The sequence below is a fragment of the Chinchilla lanigera genome, unplaced genomic scaffold, assembly GCF_000276665.1.
Source record: "Chinchilla lanigera isolate Chin_1 unplaced genomic scaffold, ChiLan1.0 scaffold00054, whole genome shotgun sequence".
NCBI lineage: Eukaryota > Metazoa > Chordata > Mammalia > Rodentia > Chinchillidae > Chinchilla > Chinchilla lanigera.
The window spans coordinates 5,690,222-5,705,381 of NW_004955455.1; the positions used below are offsets into that span (position 1 = coordinate 5,690,222).

The following is a 15,160-nucleotide window of genomic DNA, read 5'->3' on the forward strand; positions in this document are numbered from 1 at the left end:
TTTGGTTTTTCTCCGGTACTGGGAACCGAACTCATGACCTTGCGCTTGCCAGGCAGGCGCTTTTGCCGCTGAGCTAAATCCCCAGCCCCTTAGTTATTGGATTTTTGAGACAGCGTCTCGCTATAGAGCTCAGGCTGGCCTTGAGCTCACTTTGTCTCGAACTCAGAATGATCCTCCTGACTCAGTCTCCCAAATGCTGGGATTACAAGGGTGTGCCACCATGCCTGGCTGTGATGTTTTGCTCTTTTTTAAAAATTATGAACTATAGGTGAATTTCCTTATGAATGGCTATGTCAGCTATTTTTAAAGAACTGAATGGGTATAACATGCAGAACCAGGAAAAGAAATTGGAGGTAATTGACAGGAGCAGTATTTTTTTATTTATTATTTGAGCCAAGGTCTCATTATGTAATTCAGACTGGACTTGAACTTGACAGGACCAGTATATATTTTTGGAGGAGGTACAGGGTCTCCCATGTAGTTCAGACTGGCATTGAACTTGTTAGATAGCCCAAGCTGGCCTTGATCTCACAGCAGTCTTCCTGCTTCAGCCTCCCAAGTGCTGGCAATACGTCATACCTGGCATGTACCACCACACCCGGCTTAGTATTCTGGAATTACCAGTCACCTTCATAGTGCTTTCTTAGCATCAACACTGGCACTGCTCTTTTGTTTTCTTTCTTGTAGCTTTTTTCCATCCTTTATTTTCTCTTACCTGTTTTTTGCTGCTGTTATAATTCCCCTAGTGGGATTTTAGCTAAAATAGTATTTGTGATCTTGGCATTTGCTTATCTTGTAACTTTAATCCCCTGTTACATAAATGAAAAATAACTACCACTTTCTAATAATAATTTTTTTTAGTTTGATGAATTAAAAAAGTTGAAAATAATAATTCTTAGTTTAATTATGGTACTTGGAAAGTAAGATAGCATTTTTTTTTTTTTTTTTGGTACTGGGAATCGAACTCATGACCTTGCGCTGGCCAGGGAGGCATTTATGCCGCTGAGCTATATCCCTGGCCCAAGATAGCATTTTCAATTGGTGAAATCTGTAGCATAAGCCAGGCATTGTGGTACATGCCTATATCCCCAGCACTCAGGAGGCTGAGGTAGGAGGATTGCTGAAGTGGCCAGCCTGGGCTACAAAGTGAGTTCAAGGCCAACCTTGAACTGCATAGTGAGACCCTGTCTCAAAAAGAACCCCTCCCCGCAAAAATCTATAGCATAAATTTTTTCAGCCTCATTTATAATTTAAGTAGTTCTAAGTTTTTTATGTATTTGTTTGCTTGTTTTACTGTACTAGAGATTCAACCCAGGGCCTTTGCACTGAGTTACATCTCTCCTGCTTTTTAAACTTTTCAAAATTATAAGACAGGGTCTTTCTAAGTCACCAAAGTTGCCCCAAGCTGAGCTTGAATTTGAGATTCTCCTTCCTCAGCTTCCCAGAATGTTGGGATTATAGACATATGCCACTGTCTCTGTCTAAGCAGGTCTAAGTTTTTGACCTGAAAAAGTTAAATATGTCTATTTTTAATAATATTTTGGAGTTAACGTTTCATTGACAAACAAGGGCAGTGTGAAACTGATTTGGAAATAGGTATTTGTCATATTTAGCTCCATTTTATTCCGTTACTTCAGGTTTTATTATGAGCAGAGAATACTACGGAAGACCTTTGAAGGCTGGAAAGAAGAATGGTGGGTTTCTCATCGAGAGTGGAAACTCTGTGTTCGAGCTGACTGTCACTACAGGTCAGATTTTGTCACTTTACTTCGGTATTGCACAGATTTTACAAATTCGCACATTGATTTTTTTTTGTTTGTTTGAGACAGAGTTTACTATGTAGTTCAGATTGGCCTTGAACTCACTATGTAACCTAGGCTGCTGTTGAACTTGCAGTGATCCTCCTGTCTCAGCTTCTCAGGTGGTGGGATTACAGGCACGTGCCACCATGCCCACCATGGCTCACATTACTTTTTGACATATTTCTGATCAGGAGAAGCAGTTTTTTGTATCACTTCCAGTTTTTTTCAAATCCTATTTAGAGTAAGCAAATTCAAAGTCTTAATTAAACTCAGGCATGCATGCATACCCCTCTCATTCAGACAACTGTTACGTGTTGGTCATGCTAATGTTTTGAATGGGACTTTTCTTACTGATTCTCACTTCTGTGTAATTTCTAATTCTGAGACTGTGCTTTGTTTTCTGAGACACAGTCTCTCTATGTAGTTCTGGCTGGTTTTGAACTCATTGTGTAGTGGAGGCTGGCTTCAAATTAGAGGTGATCCTGCTACCAGAGCCTCCCGAGTGCTGGGATTACAGGTGTGCGCCACCACACTTGCCTGAAAGTATACTATTTTTAAAAGAATAAGTTCTAATTTATGTTGATTTTTGGGAGAAAATATATACCCAATAAAGAACGGTGAAAAAAGAGAGAGGGGTCAGGAGTTGCTGAGTGGTAGAGTGAGTCATAAGATTTGTGTTAAATTGAAGAAAAAACAAATGAACTGGGTTCTTGACGTTCATATCCCTAGGGATGGAAGCAGGGTAAAAAACTGCAAATTGCCTGGGCATGGTGGCACATGCCTGTAATCCCATCACTTCACTGACGCAGGAAGATTACTGAGAGTTCGAGGCCTGCCTGAACTATATAATGAGGACTGTGTCAAAAAACATAGCAAAACAACAAAAATATTGAAAGTTATATCAAATATATATTTTAGATTTTTTTTTTTGGTACCAGGAATTGAACCCCAGGGTCTTGTACCAATCTACATCCCCAGCTATTTTAAAAATATTGTATTTTGAGATAGGGTCTTGCTGTCACCAAGAAATGAGCTCGATGGTCCTCCAGTATGAGCTTCCCTGAGTGTTGGGATTAAAGTCTAGCTCTTCTTTTAAAAAATAAAATGTATATATGCTTTGTCTTTACAGTGGTATTTTTTTCTTATTATAGTCAGTTTAGGTACTTTGGGGCAAGAGTTCTGATTTATGGCTATTTCAGGTTAAAAACAGACACATTAAAGTATATGGTATCTGTATCAAGGAGAAGGAAAAGGAAAAGGTACCACTGGATGTCGTTCGCTGCAAAGGAGAAGTCATGCTTTGCGTAGCAGGGGTGACTCGAGTGGTTAAGAGATGAGTCATCTTCCAAATGTTGTGTCCTTGTGGGTGCCGAAAGTGAAGGTGCTCTTTGAAAAGTCTGACACTTTAAGATATGAAGGATGACTCTCCTTCAGAGAGAATAGGTCTCACTGTGATGGTCCGAAAAGAAATTTTACCTTAGGTGCTGATGGGGCTTTTTGTGTCAAAAGCTTGTGTGTTAGCTTCTTGAGAGTGAAGAACGAACTGGGTATGCTGGATCAGGAGTTGCTTTGTTGTCTTAAAGAAATGCCGTTTGCTTTTTTGGCTCCTCAGATACTACTGGTACAGCCTGGTGTTTCAGAGTTGGAAGGCCTATGTGCAGCAGCAGTGGGAAATGAGGAACAAGTATAGAAAAGCCAAGGATCATGGTGAGAAAAGGAAGCGCGCATCTACAAAAAATGCCCAAATGACTGTAACGGGAGCTTTTTCAAAGGACAAACACACCTTGCGTGAGAAAGGATAACACCAGGGCAAAGCGAAGACATGTTTGGTTCCCTTTCATGTTTTCAGAATGTGTGGTCTTCAGTTGAGGACTCCTGTGTGGTCAGATCCCTGTGGTTCTCCCATATGGCATGGTTTTGGCATTTAAGGCTCATTTAACTGTAGTTTATGTGAACTGCCTGTTTCTGGCCTGCCGGTGCAGTGTGCTGGTTCTGTCTCTCCCGTGGCACCTGGGGCTGCTGTCTGTCTAGCTGCCTTGTGCCAAGTCGCAGAGAGACTCTCGAGCAGAGCCACCATGCGCATTTCTACTCTGCTTTGCTCGGGTTACCCCTGATGATCCTGCGGCCAGTTTCACTTTAGTTGTTGTCTAGTTTCTTCATGAGTTGAGTCTGGACATCGAAGCGGCAAGTCCAAGGGAAAAAGGCCTGGAGTTTCAAAATAATCAGAAAGCTTGCATTCCACGTGAACGTCGGGCAGGCATCCAGGAACCACTCAGTGTCTCAAATACAGCTTACCAACTCCCGTAACCATGGAGACTTGCTTTCTCCTACTTTTCCTAAGTGAGAAGGTGTACTTAGGCCTGGCTTGTCTGTTTCTCATGCTTCAGATCATGGGTTATCTAATTTTTATAAGACAGCCCTCTGAGCCGTCACTTGTAATCTTTTCTTTGCCGCTACCTGAGAGTAATCTTCATCTTTTTCGCCAGAGTGGTATGTGTGCCTCTTCAGTCATCTCCCTGCAGTTACTCATATTTTCTCCCTCTTATCATACACATAGGTGCAAGAGTGCTAAGACATAGATGTGATCATGTCACTCCTTTGCATAAAAGTTTATTGGGCTCCTCTTTGCTTATACAGTTGAGGTTCCTTCATAGGGTATGCAAAGTCTTCACCTTCTGTCCTGCCCTGCACCCTCTCCCCTTGCCACAGTGGACATGTACTTCTTTGCCTTTCCATCTTTGCTCCTGCTGTTTCTTCTTCAGGCCCATTTTATTTTTATTTTTTATTTTTTTGGTATCAGGAATCAAACTCACGACCTCCTACTCGCTGGGCAGTCACTGTGCCACGGAACTATATCCCCAGCCCTTACTTTCAAATTTTTTTTTTCTGTCTTTTTGAGACAGGGTCTCACTGTGCAGTTCAGGCTGGCCTTGAGCTCACTTTGTAGCCCAGGCTGGTCTCGAACTTGCAACAGTCTTCCTGCCTCAGACTCCCAAGTGCTGGGATTATAGGCGTGCGCCACCATGCCTGGCTTACTTTTTAATTTTTGAAGATTTTTTGTTGCTTTTTTTTTTTTTTTCGTTTGAGACAGGGTCTGGCTATGTGTTCCAGGCTGGCCTTGAACTCACCATGTAGCCCACGCTGGCCTCAAATTTATGATCCTTCTGCCTCAGCCTCCCAAGTGCTGGGATTACAGGCATGTGCCACCATGCCTGGCTCTCAATTTTTTAAAAATTTCATTAGTACATTTTTGTAGTCTATAATAATTACATTCATTGTACGGTAAGCCCATTTTAGTAAAAATTGAAAGATATATGTGCTTTGAAGACAAACCAGGAGTATACAGGCCCAATTTATTTATTTATTTTTTGCTACTGGGTATTGAACTCAGGATCTTGTGCTTGGCAGGCAGGCGCTGCTGTGCCGCTGAGCTACATCCCCAGCGCAGGCCCATTTTATTTTTATTTTATTCTCTTTTTTTTAAAGCCAGGAATCGCACTCAGGACCTCGCACTTGCCAGGTAGGCACCGTGCCAGTGAGCTATATCACCAACCCTCTTCGGCCCCATTTTAAATGTCAGCTTCCTGGTATAGCTTTGACTGATCTCTCGCAGCACAGTGGGTTCTTCTTTGATCTGTTGGGATTCCCAGAGTATAAGAGGCTCTTACCCAATCCTCTTAGTTATAACACCAGACACATTGTTTCAGTATTTACCTGGTAAGTAACTTACGTTACTTTGTTACTTGTGTAAACTTACATAAAGTAAGACTTATTCTTTTTACATATCATTTTGTAAATCTTAACAAACGCATAGTCATGTAACTGACCCCTATCAAGAGTGAGAATAAAATTGGGTACGGTGGTGCACACCTGTAATCCCAGCACTTGGGAGGGAGGCTGAGGCACGAGGATTGCTGGGAGTTTGATTGCTGGGAGTTTGAGGCCAGCATGGAATAGCAAGACCATGTCAAAAAAAAAAACCCCAAAACCACTAAACAAAAACAAAAACAAAAATGAGAGAACAGTTCTATCATTTGGAGTAAAACTTCCTCATGCCCGCCATTTCTAGCATCGTCTCTCCACACATGCCCTCTGATGACTGCGGATTAGTTCTCTATCAGCTGTAGTTTTTTGTCTTCTAGGATGTCATATAAATGGGATGATATCATAGATAGCTTTTTCACTATGCCTTCTTTCACTTAACACAATGTACTTGAGACACCTTCAACTTGTTGCATGTGTCGGAGTTCATCTTTTTTGTTTTGTTTTAATTTTTGCCTTTTTGAGACTGGGTAGTTCAGGCTCGCCTTGAATTTACTATATAGCCCAGGCTGGCCTCATATTTGCAGGGATCTTTCTGCCTCAGCCTTCCAAGTGGTGGGATTTCAGGGATGCAATACCATGTTTTATGAAAGGTCATGTAAAAATGAAGACGTCATGTTCTCTGTAGGAACTCTCTTTGTGAATTTGTATGTTTTGTGGTGTTATAGGAATTACAATGCTTTCTCACATTAATTACATAGGGTTTCTCTTTAGTGGGAATTCTTTCATGTATTTCAAGGTAAGTGGACGAACTGAAGTTTTTCGCACTATATCCTTTTGTGTGAGTACTTTCATGTATTTGAGTGAATAAATAAAATCTTTCCCCAGTTGCTCACCTATCTTCAGACTCTGCACTGTGAATCTTCCATGTATGTAGTGATCCCTGTGCGGTCCGAAAGATGTCTGTGCTGCTCGCAGGGACAGGGCTGCTTTGCAGTCTGATTCATGTCAGCGCGCGTCACTTTATACGTTCAGTTAGTTCCTGTGTGACTTTTTAATTTGTGTGATGCTCACTGAGAAGGCTTTTCCGTACTGCTTGCACACAGTGTTTTTCTCCAGTGTATTTCCTTTCCTGTATTTGAAAATACCTGTGTGTAGTGAGTGCATCCCCACGTTACTTACACGCATAGCATTTCTACAGTGTGTGTTCTTTCATGTATTTGACAGTCATAGTGCATCCTGAGGACTTTTATACTTGTTTACATACGTAGGGTTTCTCCCCAGGGTGAGTTCGTTCATGTATTTGACGGTGACCGTGTATGGTGAAAGCTCCCCCACACTGCTTACGTGTGTAAGGTTTCTCCCTATTGCGTTTGTTTGTGTCTTTGACAAGCATTACATGTGCTGGAAGCTTTCCCACATTGCCTGTATATGCAGTGTAAGGTTTCTCTCCAGTGTGAATGCATGTCTTTGACAACTGTGTGTTCTGAAAGCTATTTTTCGACATTGTTTACAGACATAGTTTCTCTCCTGTGTGAGCTCTTTGAAGTATTTGACATCTACTGGGTCTGCTGAAAGCATTTCCACATTGATTATACACATAGGGTTTCTTCCCAGGGTATCTTCTTTCATGTATGTTATAATCACTGTGTGCTGAAAGCTTTCTCACATCGCTTGCATACATATGGTTTCTCCCCAGTATGAGTTCATTCATGTCTTTAACAATCCGTGTGTACGATGAACACCCCACATTGTGTACATACATAGGGTTCTGGCCAGTGTGGGTCCTTTCATATACAGTATTCATAGGCTTTTTCGCCATGCTTTGAAAGGACTGGAAGTCAGCGCAGGTTTTCCTGTTTGTTACAGTTAGACAGCTTCTCATAAGATCTCTAGTACTCATATGATTTGAGTCGTGTTAGCTGTGATGGGCACATCTGGTGATGAATGAGCAATCCGGGGCTTTCTATAGGAAATGCTTTCATTTGGTATTATACCAACAAGTTTCATATGCACAGTAGTATCTGGTGTCCAAAAACCTATTTTCCAAACAAAATAAGCAAACAGTAAGAAAAGCTATTTTCCATTTGACCCCATAATGTATATGTTTACAGTAGTTTTCTACATCTTCACTTCTTAGACATTTCCTGCTATTTTTGTACTCATCTTCAATTTCTGGTCTCCTGAGTTTCTTGCTGTGGCAGCCACATTCTGAAAGTTTGGGGTGGATCCAGCAAAGCCCGTTCCTCCTTGGTGAAGTGTACAGCCACACCCTCAAAGGTCACCGCCTCCAGTGCTGGCCCGAGGGCCTCCTAGGGCCCCTCCCATGCTGCCTGCAGCCCGTAGAAACCCTAAAGCAAGGTGGTCTTGCCAGCTGGGGCGGCTCAGCAGCGTGCTTGGGATCCGCCCCTGCCGGTCTTGTCTCATCCTTGTCCCTTCTCACTTCTCTACTGCCTTTTCACTCACATTGTTTTATCTGTAAATACTGCACAGTGTTTTTTTTACAGATAACTGATTTTCATGTGAAGGTCTTTTTAGTCTGGTACATGCTTTATAAATGTTACTTACAAGGTCTTCGCACCCTTATTTTGTAGCACTTCACAATTTTACCAATAGGGGGCACTTGAAGACTAGAGGGATGTGGTTATTCAAAGGCAGGATGAGTAGAGAGCCCTTGAGCTTTTACTGCACACTTCTCCCCCCACCCCTTTAAAAGAAACATCTCTTTGGTGTATCTAGATGTAATGCAAAAGATGCGGCTGGCCTGGAAGTCGTGGTTGATCTACGTGGCTGTTCGTAGGACCAAACTTCAGATGCGGACCACTGCTCTGGAGTTTAGGCAGCAGAGTGTCTTACGGTAAGTGTGCTCAGTTGTCCTGCAGATCAGCGGCTGTCATTTACCTTAGCAGATTTATGCTGCTTTAACCCATCTTAAAACAGTGATTTTTTTTTTTCTTTTAAAGTAGGAAGATTTACTGAGAGACGTAGCTCCTGAAAGACAGGAGGGGACCCGAAAGTAGGTTGCCGACGTGCCCGCTTCTCTGAGAAAGTTTTATAGGGCAAAGTCACAAGGGGTGGGTACAATGTGGGCCAAATTATAACCAACCAATAAGATTACAGATATAGCCACTTAGCTAGTATTGATCCAATAGTAAGTAGCAAGGGCATATGGATGACGGGAACCTTTGTCTATAATCTGTAGTCTTGGTGGGAGAGGGTGGCCCACTGCTAATGAGCTAATGGTTTATTTATATGGAAAATCTCAAGCTCTGTTTATCCCTTAGGAAAATCCACGGTTTTGATGTGTTTTCATCTTCGGCACTGACTCCCTCAGGGACCCCGCCCTGTCTGACTGCCTATAATATTTTTACTGAACTTAGCTGTCTATAATATTCTCCCCTCTGAAGAAGTTCCCCTAACTGCCATGAGGGGTCAGGGGAAAACAGTGTTTTTGAACACAGTCAATACCTATTACTACATTTGTTACTAATTTATTCAACTGTAAGTTCAAATTCTCACATAATCATAATTAATACTGATTGAATACTTACTATGTTTTAAACCCTGTAAGTTTATGTGTATTAATTTTTTAATGTGAAATAGCTGGCTTAATGCTTACCATAAACTTCAAGAACAGTTATTATACAGATTAAGATGTACAGTAAGGCTCAGAAATGTTGAGTAAATTGAGCTCAGCTAAGTTGTGATTGGCAAAACTGGGGCTCCCCCACCCTTTGTGTTAACTGCTGCTCAGTACGTCATCTCGTCAGCATTGTGGACATATTGAATTTACCTACTTTTAAAGATCTAACCGGGCATGGTGGCACACATCTGTAATCCCAGCACTCGGGAGGCTGAGGCAGGAGGATCATTGGGAGTTGGAGGCAGCCTGGGCTACAAAGTGAGCTCAAGGTCAGCCTGAACTGCATAGCGAGACCCTGTCTCAAAAAGACAAAAAACAAAAACAAAAACAAAAACAAAAAAACGAAAAGTGATCATGAAAGATAGCTGAAGATTTTGCAGTGAGTGATACAAGTAAGCGTGCTCTCTGCTAGGATGAAGGGAGGAGCCTTTGTGAGTAGAGTGACCAAGCCAAGCAAGGCATTTTTGTAAAACAGAGGTTGGATTCTCTTATTTTCTTTTCCTACAGCAAAGTAGAAAATAAGTGGAAAAGAAGCCAAGACTGAAATGAAAACCTGTCCAGGACAGTAGGAGGAGAAAGGATCCAGCAGGACTGGAAATCTAAAATTCCCAGATTTTAGCCGGGGATATAGCTCAGTGGCCCAACCGCCTGCATGGCAAGTGCAAAGCCTGAGTTCGATTCCCAGTTAAAAAAAAAAAAAAAATAAATAAAATTCCCAGATTTCATATTTTCCCCACATTAATCAATCAAATTAATCAATAAAATCTCCTTATTTATTTTTTGTCTTTTTGAGACAGGGTCTCTCTACGTAGTTCAGGCTGGCCTTGAACTCACTGTGTAGCCCAGGCTAGCCTCAAACACAGGGCAGTCTTCCTGCCTCAGCTTCCCAAGTGTTGGGATTACAAACATGCACTATCATGCCCGGCAAATCTTTTGAATTTATTTTATTTTATTTTATTTTTTGGTACCAGGAATCAACTCGGGACCTTGTGTTTGCCAGGCAGGCGCTGTGCTGCGTAGCTATATCCCTGGTCTTCCTGGTTTTTAAGTGTTGGCAGTAACTTGTAATTCTAGAAAAATAAACAGTGTAAGCCAGAGCACATTTACATTGCCTACAGCTAGATCTCATCAGGGTTCATCCCTTCATTGGAAATTCTAGGGCTGGTTCTTGATTGTTTTTTTTAGTGGCAAAGGTAATAGATCTCAGTCCACAAACGGCACTGCCAGGGAGAGGGACTTGAGCTGAGGGTCTGAGACACAGCCCTAACTGCCCTTCTCTTTTCAGGGTGGCTTTTTGTCTGACCTGTTCCATGTCTGATTTGCTCTTTCAGGGTGTGGTGGAGCAAGTGGAGGCAGCAATTGGAACAGGCCCACATGAACCATGCTTTCTATGCCACAGCCGTGCAGCACAGGGCCTTGAGCATCCAGCTGCAGGTGAGTCCGCCAGACTCGGGTTTGCCATCCTCTGTCCTTGTTACGAAGCCCTCCACCCACAGGGGCAGGATGGATGACAGCCGGGTCTTCTACAGACAAGTGCTGCTACTAGGAATATACAGAGATTTGTCTTAGATATGATTTCCATGGTTTGTAGAGAACCTGTAACTGTGGAGCCAAAAGGGTTAATTATAAACTTTTTAAAGAGATGGTCGTAGGCGCTTCTTTTCTCATTACTGTTTTTCTACAGCAAATTAGAAAATAATGTAGGCATTATCTAAGCCTATTGGTGCATACATATAATGCCAGCACTGAGGGAGGCTGAAGCAGGAGGATTGCAAGTTTCAGTCCCACCAGGACAACTTGGCAAAACCCTGTCTCAAAAAAACAGAAAGCTGGAGTGTAGGTCAGTGGTAGAGTGCCCTGGGTTCAATTCCCAGTACTGCCAAGCAAACAGATAAAACCCAGAAAATAATGCAGGCTGAAAAGAAACTTAAGACCAAGAACCCTGCTGCTTTTTCCTTATAGTTTTGACTTTATGCCTGTACAAACTATACAAAACTACGGTGTGATAAAAACTGTCTTAAGACCTTTGATGTCTCTGAATTTTGCAATTTCTTTTGTGTCTGTTGGGTACTTACAGGGCTACCAAGTCAGTTACAGAAAATAGAACAGTGTGAGAGAAGGGCCAGGGATATAGCTCAGTGGCACAGATGCCTACTTGGCGAGCACAAGGTCCTGAGTTTGATTCCCAGTACCCCCAGTAAAAAAAAAGAACAGTGTGAAAGAGAAAAATAGTGCAGTACCCATTACTAAGTGTAGGAGTAGTATGTTTTTAATTTGACAACATATTTCATAGTCTATGCAGGTATATTCAGATTACATGCAAATAGCATTTACAGTATAGGGGCTAGGAGTATAACTCAATGGGACAGTGTGGGTTTAATGTGTGTAGGCCCTAGATTCAATCCCCAGCACCTAAATAATAAGAAAAAATTTTACAAATCACACGTAATGTATATGTATTAATCTGAATCAAAGATCAATAAACTCTGGCCGTAGGCCAAATTTGTCTTGCTTTCTGCTTTTGTAAATGAAGTTTCATTGGGACGCCACTATATGCATTCATTTATGTATTATCTGGGACTGCTTTTAGGCTATAAGAGCACACAGAGTTGCATAGTTGCAACAGAGACCATATGGCTTGTAAAGATTAAAATATTTGTTGTCTGACCCTTTAAGAAAAACCTTGCTGACTGCTAAACTCGTGAAGTCTTCTGAAGGCAGTCCCAAGGAAATAAGAGGCATAGCTGTTGCAAAAACAGCAACACAAAAAAAAATTCCCAAAAAACCAACAGAAATTGTGTATGTGTACTGTTGTGTTGTTTATCAGATTTAGGGGCTTATGCATGTCAGGCAAGGGCTTTAACTGGGCTGTACCCCTAGCCTAGCAGTGGCATCGTCCTGGTCTTACTTGTGCTAATCACTGGGCTAAAATATTTTATATGCATTATCTCATTTGACTTTTATAATTCCTTTTTTTAATTCCTTTTTTTTTAACCTTTTATTGTTGAGAAAAGTAGGATGGTTAAATAATTTGAATCAGGATCATACAGGTAGCGAAGGTCAGAGCCAGGATATAATTTAAGTAGCCTGAAAATTGCAAAGCCATCACTCTTAATCACTTTGCTGAATTGTTCTTACCGGACTTGAAATGTCAAAAGGGAGATGGAAGAAGTAGGACAGTATCGTAAATGTAAGAGCATAATGAGAGTGATTTTCTGTCACTGATGGACAGCTGGGTGTTCTGTCCTTTCAGACAGCCACTTTGAGAGACTCTAAACTCGTTCTCCTGATACTGCATTAAACAGAACATTTTTGAATTCCCTTTTTGCCATTTTCTTCCAAGCTTACAAGAACAGATTAGAGTGAATATTTTTGGTGATAACAGGTTTTCATGGTTTGAGGTTGCATTTAACTTATATCAATAGCCAAAAATTATTCAGAGTCAAATCCAATGAAAAAGGCAAGTAATCAAGGTAGTATTGACATAGACCAAAAATGGAATGAGGCTTTAAGTAAGATTGACTTCATTGTACAAATCATGAGTACCTGCTAAGTAGTGTATGGTTTTCCAAGCACTTACACTGAAGTATTTTTTCTTAACCTCCCAGCAGCTCTGTGAACTAGGTAGATGAAGGTAGATATCATGAGATATGTAAAATTTCAAAAAATTAAAGTTAGGTACTTCAAATGTAGAAAGATATAAAATAGAAAACATTTTTAAGAGTATTAACATGTATCCAGATACCCCCACCCAGATTTAAAAGAAATTAGCATTTTGTATGTTTGCTGCAGCCTGGCATGGTTGTGCATGCCTATAATCCCAGTGTTTGGGAGGCTGAGGCTGTAGGATCCCTGTGAGTTCAAGGCCAGCCTGGGCTACAAAGTTAAGTTCAAGGCCAGCCTGAACTGCATAGCAAAACCCTGTCTCAAAAAGACAAAACAAAACAAAAACTTGCTCCAGAATTTTTTTTTGTACCGGGAATCAAACTCATGACCTCAGGCTTGCCAGGCAAGTGCTTATGTCGCTGAGCTATATCCCCGGCCAGAATTGGCTTAAATATAATGGACACTGCCAAGCCTCTTTTATTTATTTATTTATTTATTTATTTATTTATTTTTGGTACCAGGAATCAAACTCAGGACCTTGCGCTTGCCAGGCAGGCACCCATGCCACTGAACTATAGCCCCCTTTTTTTGTTTTTCTTTAAGATTTTTTTTGAGACAGGGTCTTGCTGTGTAGTTCAGGCTGGCCTTGAGCTCGCTGTGTAGCCCAGGCTGGCCTTGAATTTGCGGTAACCCATCTTCCAAGTGCTAGAATCCTGATGTGATCACTCTCCTATATTCTTTTTCTTGGAAAAATGTATGGGTACATATCTCTAAAGAGTAAATTAATGTATGTTTACTTTACAGCTTGCCTTTTTGTAATGCAACAGTGTATTTTTGAGAGCTTCCCCTTTGGAGTTACAGAGTCGTTTCCCCCATCCATGTGGGAGATCAAACCTAGAGCTCTATTAATTGTGTGTTACGCTGATTGTATGAGTAAGGCACAGTTTATCTACTCACTATTGATGGACTCTGGGTGGGTCTGTAAACTGGTGGGTACTTCTGCTTTTTTGCCATTACTAACAGCGCTGCAGAGAGCATTCTTAAATATATCTTTGTAAGTGTATGAGTGTTTTCTGGCTGCTAAAAGTGAAACTGCCGGGCCATTGGATTTTCATCTCTTCATCCTTACCCGGTTGCTCTCCAGTGCTATGCTAATTGCTGTGCTGATGCAGTGGTTCCCCAGGTGAATGCTTTTGTTCGTGAGTAATTTTGTGTGTAAACAAAAGCATTTGCCAAAATTTTGTTCTTGTTTGGAAACTCTACATTGGGTGACAAACATGATGGCAGCTGTCTTTCCCACACCCACACCAGCACGAACGCGGCGTCTTCTTCAAAATTGTGGAGCAGATTAAGTTCGTGTATCACTGTGTGTCATTTCTTTTATCCTCATCAGCATGTTGCATTGCCAGAGCTGGTCATTTTTACCAGTTTGATAGGTATTACACGGTCAGTCATTACTGCACTGATTCATATTTCATTGATTCTTAGTTAGGCCAAGAATCTGTTCATACACTTGTCTGGTTTTCTGCTTTTGAGCTTGTTTATATCTCTTGCCCCTCTTTTCCTAGTGGGTTATTTTGCGTTTTCTGATTTGACACTTTTTTCTGCTTCCTGAAACTGTGCATCATAGGTTGCAAATACTTTCTCCTAGTTTGTTGATATGCCTTTTTTAAAAATACAGAAGTCATTAATTTCAGTATAGCCTAATTTAGTCTTTTAGTTCAGTATTTAATATTTAATACATCTTGGGATTAATTTTGTGAATTGTTTGAAATACCATCTTAGTTGATCATTTTCCATATTGGTTATCAGATGCTGCAGCATTATGTACCACTCAGTCCATTTCATTTTTCTTATACTGATGAGTAATTCATCCCCGTTATAGGTCAAAGTATTGTCTATCCACAGATCTGTTCCTAGGCTCCCCATTACCTTGTTCTGTTTGTCTCTCAACCAACATTTCACTGTTTTACTTACCATTTAGTGAAGCAGGTAAGAAAAACCACTTAAGTCAGAATGCCCAGCTGATCGTTATACTTGTATCACTTATTAGCTTGTGCTGTGAATGAGTTACTTAACTTCCCTGTGCCTCAGATTTGTTATCTCTAAGTAGATAATGATAGTACCTACCTCATGAAATTGTCAAGGATCTAGTGTGATGATACACTTCATGTGTTTAGAATAATGCCCAGAATATTGAAATAGTAAGTGCCAGCTGTTTATTATTATTTCTATTCCTATATAATTCTTAAGTCTCTCTGTGTGGGAGAGGATCTTCTTTATTCTTGTCCTTTTTTTTTTTCCTTCCCTTATATGGGGATTGAACCCAGGGTCTCATGCATGCTAG

General features: G+C 41.1%; 1 protein-coding gene across 11 annotated transcripts in view; it reads left to right on the forward strand.

Annotated features, from left to right (window-relative positions):
• Positions 1-15,160, forward strand: part of Sfi1 (SFI1 centrin binding protein) — a 77,774-nt gene that overhangs the window by 23,117 nt on the left and 39,497 nt on the right. For all 11 annotated transcript variants that reach the window (XM_013520410.1, XM_013520407.1, XM_013520408.1 and 8 more), the window contains 4 exons: positions 1,638-1,748; positions 3,415-3,509; positions 8,304-8,421; positions 10,539-10,641. In XM_013520410.1, coding sequence (XP_013375864.1) covers positions 1,638-1,748; positions 3,415-3,509; positions 8,304-8,421; positions 10,539-10,641 — 427 coding nt within the window. The remainder of the gene's footprint in view (positions 1-1,637; positions 1,749-3,414; positions 3,510-8,303; positions 8,422-10,538; positions 10,642-15,160) is intronic.